Consider the following 5210-nt stretch of genomic DNA (forward strand, 5'->3'; position numbering starts at 1 on the left):
CACCAATTTCTGGAAATTATCATAATACTCCTCCTGGATATTATTACAATAAGACATCAAATCTCTTTGTTAAATATCCAAATAATACATCAAATGAATTACATCCTTATCAATTCCAAGAATTATCTCCTGGTACAAAAGAATGTGATTTATATATTTTATCAATTTGTAATAGTACAATAGTTAATCTTAAGCCAACAGGTTCTCTCTTCCAATCAGGTTGGACATTATTTGCATCAATCAATACTGGAATCCCTGAATCTGATCAAATTTCCTCAAGTTCAACAAATATAGGAACTTATAATTATGGATTCCAGTTTATTAATACATTCACAAGTAAGATTGTGTTATCAATAAATTTATATGATAATTTTACTGAGATCAAGAATGAGATCACGGGTGAAAAAGCTGTCTCAGTTTCTCCTCAATGTGGTCCTTTATGTTCAACATATAAAGGTGGATATTTCACATTCTGGATGAGTTATGATAGTTTAAATGAAGAGATTTCTATTTCTATTGATAGAAATAGACAAATTCTTTTAAAACTTAGGAATGCTCAAGCTGTTTCATCTTTTGATAGAATTCAGCCATGTTGTAGTAACTCGGTAATGAATTCATTTAGCTTATGGCAACTCTCAAATGTTGCTCATATTCCTCAGATAGAAGCAACAACAACAACAACAACAACTTCTCCTCCTTGGCAAGATAGTGTACATAATGAATGCTTATTAGTTGAAAATATTCATTGTAAAGGATTTAATGCCACGCTTAAAGATCCACCGGTATTCCATCATGAAAATATCTTATGGATGAATTTTAAATTACCAACTCAAAATTGTAATTCACCTTTTAATTTAAATGAGAATTTCTGGTATGGATATTTCTTCACTAATAAGGATAAAGCAGTTTTATCAATCTTATTTAATGAAACTTTAATAAGTTTATATGATTGGAAGAATCAGCAAGAATTCTATTCTCCTTATACAGATGGAAGTTTAGTATACCAAGGACAAAACTTAACAATTGGAGTTGGATGGAGTAGACTTGGATTCTTTTTACTGAATAAAGATTCTGAATCTTTGATAAATATTAAATCAATGACAGATTTTTCTTTTGATAAGATCAGTAACCATGGAGAATCTTTAAATCCATCAATATTTCTACTTAAATCAGGATTCCTATATCCCAATGAGGTTCTTGTACATGGATATAGAGAATGTTCATTCTTTGAGAATTGTGTATCCAATTCACTAAGTTGTAATTCTCAAGTTTTGTCTCAAATATGTTCCAATCCTACAGCAGGAATGAGTTGGGAAATTGAGACAGAGATTATGAATACTCAAGTAAATAATGGGACTTGGGGGAAAAGATTTAAATCACAAGATATTATGAATGTCTTTGCATTAAGTCCAAATGGAAAGTTGGTTTCCTTTGTAAACCCTAACTCGAATGGAAATCTTGAAGATCCTGGATTTATTTATATTCTTAAAGATAGACTTGTATTACAGAATCATCTTGGATCAGTATGTTCTGGTCCTCTTCCTGGAGCTAAAGAAGTTAATTTTGGAGATAAGATAAAACTTTCAATAGGAATAGATTCAATGTCAATGTTATATTTGAATGTATTTAATGAGGATGATAATGAATATAATACAGTTTGTACTATAGGTAAGATAGAGAATGGATGGAGATTCAAGTATATTTTCCCAATAGGACATTCTCCTTCAGTTTCAAGTTTTGTACAGATTAAGCTTGGATTCCCTGATGGAGGATTTAAGCCAACATCAACAGAACCAGATTCATTGTATAATCCACCTTTTGATAAGACAACAGGAACTTATCATCCAGAACTCAAGTATTTCAATAGTTATCTCTATTTCCCTTCATCAATTGTTCCAGCTCCAATTGATGGTAATGAGGCTAACACTCCTCCTGGATACTTTTATAATAGAACTTCGAGCTTATTTGAAAAGGAACAAGTTTCTCAGAATCCAGAAATCAATCCATATGCACCAGAATATATTAAAAAAGGAGTAGATATATGTGATCTTAGCCTATTTTCAGTATGTAATTCAACAGGTGTTGATTTGAAGCCTGATAATACTTTCTTTAATTCAGATTGGACACTTATGGTAATGATGAGTACAGGAAATCCAGAAACCCAAGAAATTCTTGGAGAAAATAACCTTAAAAGACAAAACTATAGATATGAATTTTTCAATTCCAATACAAATTCACTCATATTATCAATAACTTATTCAGATTCTTTGGTTAGTTTAACAAATGAACAGAATGGAATTACAGTGTATTCATCTTCACCACAATGTGGTCCCTTCTGTTCTACTTATACCAATGGATTCTTTACCTTCTGGGTAACTTATAGTAAAATTAAGAGTTCTTATACAATTACAGTTAATAGAAATAAAGAAAAATTACTTTTCTTGAATGGAATTGACGAATCATTTAACCAGATAAGAGGAAAGAGTCTTTCTTCAAAAACTTCCTACACTCTTTGGCAGTTTATTAATGTCTCAAGAGATCCAGTTGGAATTTCAACAACAACAACAACTACTACTACTACTACCACTACTACTACTACATCTACTAGTACTCCTGGGTTAGATAATACAAGTTCTTCAACAACTACATTACCTCCAGATCTTTCAGGAGGTTGCAAACTTAGTATTGGAACAGCCTGTACTGGAGGATTTGGATATTTTGACAAGACTAATGATAGTACATGGAAAGAAGGAGTATATGTAACCATAAGATTCAAATTCCCAAAGGTTGTTAAAAAAAGATTTACTTACTACTTAGATAGTTCACTCAGAACATTATCTAGCCAAACAGTTTTTAGCCTTACATTAATCAACAAAGATTTAAATGTGGGAAGTATCTTATTTGAACCAAACAAATTAAAAGCAGTATTAAATGAAACCTCCATAACAACTCAATATAGTAACGGTAGAATCTATTCAGAAGGAGATGATATAGAAATAACCCTTTTGAGAATTAATGGACTCTTTTACATAATGGATTCAAATGGTCTAGCAATGATTGAATACCCCAGTTTACTACTTTCCGAGGATGAAATAAAATCAAAGCTAAACTTTACTTTCACTGATATTTACCCTTCAATTCCAACAAGATTAATATTTTCAGTTCAAAACTATCAAGGATATCCATTTGTTCTATTAAATGGATACCTACATTCGACTTTAACAAATTATTGTGGAGTAGATCAAACAACAATAGTAAATCAAGCTGCAAAAGGAGTTTGTAACTATCCAAAAAAGGGTATGGAATGGGATATCTATACAAAAACTGTGAATACAAAGTTAAATAGTGGGTATTATGGAGATTTATATGATAATGAAGAGCTAATTTCTGCTTATAATATAAATAATGGAACTCATAATACCTTAGGTTTCTTATTCTATAGAAAGTTTGTGGTATTAATTAATCTAATTACTCATGAGCAATGTTCTGGAATACATCCAGATTCTGAAATATTGAAATTTGGAATGGATCATGATTGGAGTATTGGTTATAATGGAAATTCAATTTTCTTAAATGAGGGGAAATTATCAAAGAATTTCAATAAATTTACAATTTGTACTCTTCCATTAAGTAGAGAAATGTTACCATTCAAATACTTAATCCCAGTAGGAGAAAGTCCATATAGTAAGATGAGAGTTACTCAGTTTGGAAGAGGATTCCCAGAAAATGGTTATCCAATAACAGAAAAAAATAATGAGGTTCCAATAAATGGAGTTTTTATGGTTCAAATTTTGATTACAAACTTTGACTATTTTGTTCAAAAACAAATAGCTGATGAGAGATTTAAAGAATTTAAAGAATTATTTATTTCATCAATAAAAAGTTCTTATGGTCCTAAAAATAAGCATGTAGGAATTGTTAGTTTGACACCAAGAAATGTTCAGGTAAACAAAGTTGGAGACACAGCCCCTTACAAACAAGTTAAAGGAGATATCTTGGTAACATTCTACATGCATTCTCAAGTTGGACAAAAATTGGCAGATTTCTCATTCGAAGTGTCAATAAAAGTAATTTTTAATCCAACCAGTCTTTTTGGACAAATCTTCGAATGGAGTCAATTGAACTTTTTGACAAGTGGAGCTTCACCTCCAATAGAAAAAGTAATTAACAATACATCTTGTATGGGAATTTATAAGAAAAAAACAGAATTGGAGACTATTGTTAATAAATATGGTTATTACTCAGATCTGGTTACAGAATATCTTCCAGAATCTGTAGTTGGTTATTTCTCATTTAATCATATTATTCCAAACGTCCCTACTTTTGATGATCATCAAAGATTTGTTCTTTCCTTTAAGAAGAGACTTGGTGAGTTACTTGAGATTGACTATAAAAGTATTGGTGTGATTGCGGTTGCTGATACTCCTATTGAAAATGGAGTATTGGGATACGGAGTACTTAGTTTCTACATTAACTCAAATAGTCTTGAACTTTCAACAGCTTTAATTGAACAACTTTCTATTAGACTTTCCAACCCAAATAATGTTTTCACAAAAAATATGGACTGGAAGCAAATAGAAGTTGGATATTGTAATAAGCCTAAATTCTATATGTATCAACATGATCGTAGAGATGGTAGAAGATTCAACCATTATTCATTAGACAATATAAACCTAAATGATGAGAATGATCCTTTTTACATTTCTTCAGATAATGAAAATATAGACAATCAAAATGAATATGAAGACATTGATAACTCAGAAGAAATTAGTCAAGGATTGGATGAATTCATCAATAGTTTTAGTCATCACAACAACTAATCAAATTCTTAGATGCTTTATAAAACAAATAAATATTAAAATCAATTCTAATTGATTGACGACATTATTTGCTAAGTTAGAAACATAAATGACTAGATTAGTATTACAATTAGCATAAACAACTTTCTTAAGACATTGATTCTACTAATATTTTACTAATATTTTACAATTTATTTACTCTTATTTTATTCTTTTTAGATAGAAAAATGTTTCAAATATAGTGACCGCCTTTTGTTACATTAACTATTTTTCTAAATTGCATGTATTTAATTCCTATTTGGACTGGCGCATGTGGGCATGCAATATTTAAATTGTTTATAACCTAAAGTTTATTATTAATTCCTTTTTTTTTTTTTTTTTTTTTTCTTTTAATCAATTTTTGGATAGAAA

The 5210-nt window shown here is 29.9% G+C and overlaps 1 protein-coding gene across 1 annotated transcript; it reads left to right on the forward strand.

Moving 5' to 3' along the window:
* Positions 1 to 476: 476 nt before the first annotated feature.
* Chro.30100 (hypothetical protein) lies at positions 477 to 4820 on the forward strand. Its single annotated transcript, XM_660488.1, has 1 exon — positions 477 to 4820. One exon carries the CDS (start codon positions 477 to 479, stop codon positions 4818 to 4820), a length of 4344 nt encoding a protein of 1447 aa, XP_665580.1.
* The last annotated feature ends 390 nt before the right edge of the window (positions 4821 to 5210 follow it).

The sequence above is a fragment of the Cryptosporidium hominis genome, assembly GCF_000006425.1.
Source record: "Cryptosporidium hominis TU502 chromosome 3 CHRO013064, whole genome shotgun sequence".
NCBI classification, from domain to species: Eukaryota; Apicomplexa; class Conoidasida; order Eucoccidiorida; family Cryptosporidiidae; genus Cryptosporidium; species Cryptosporidium hominis.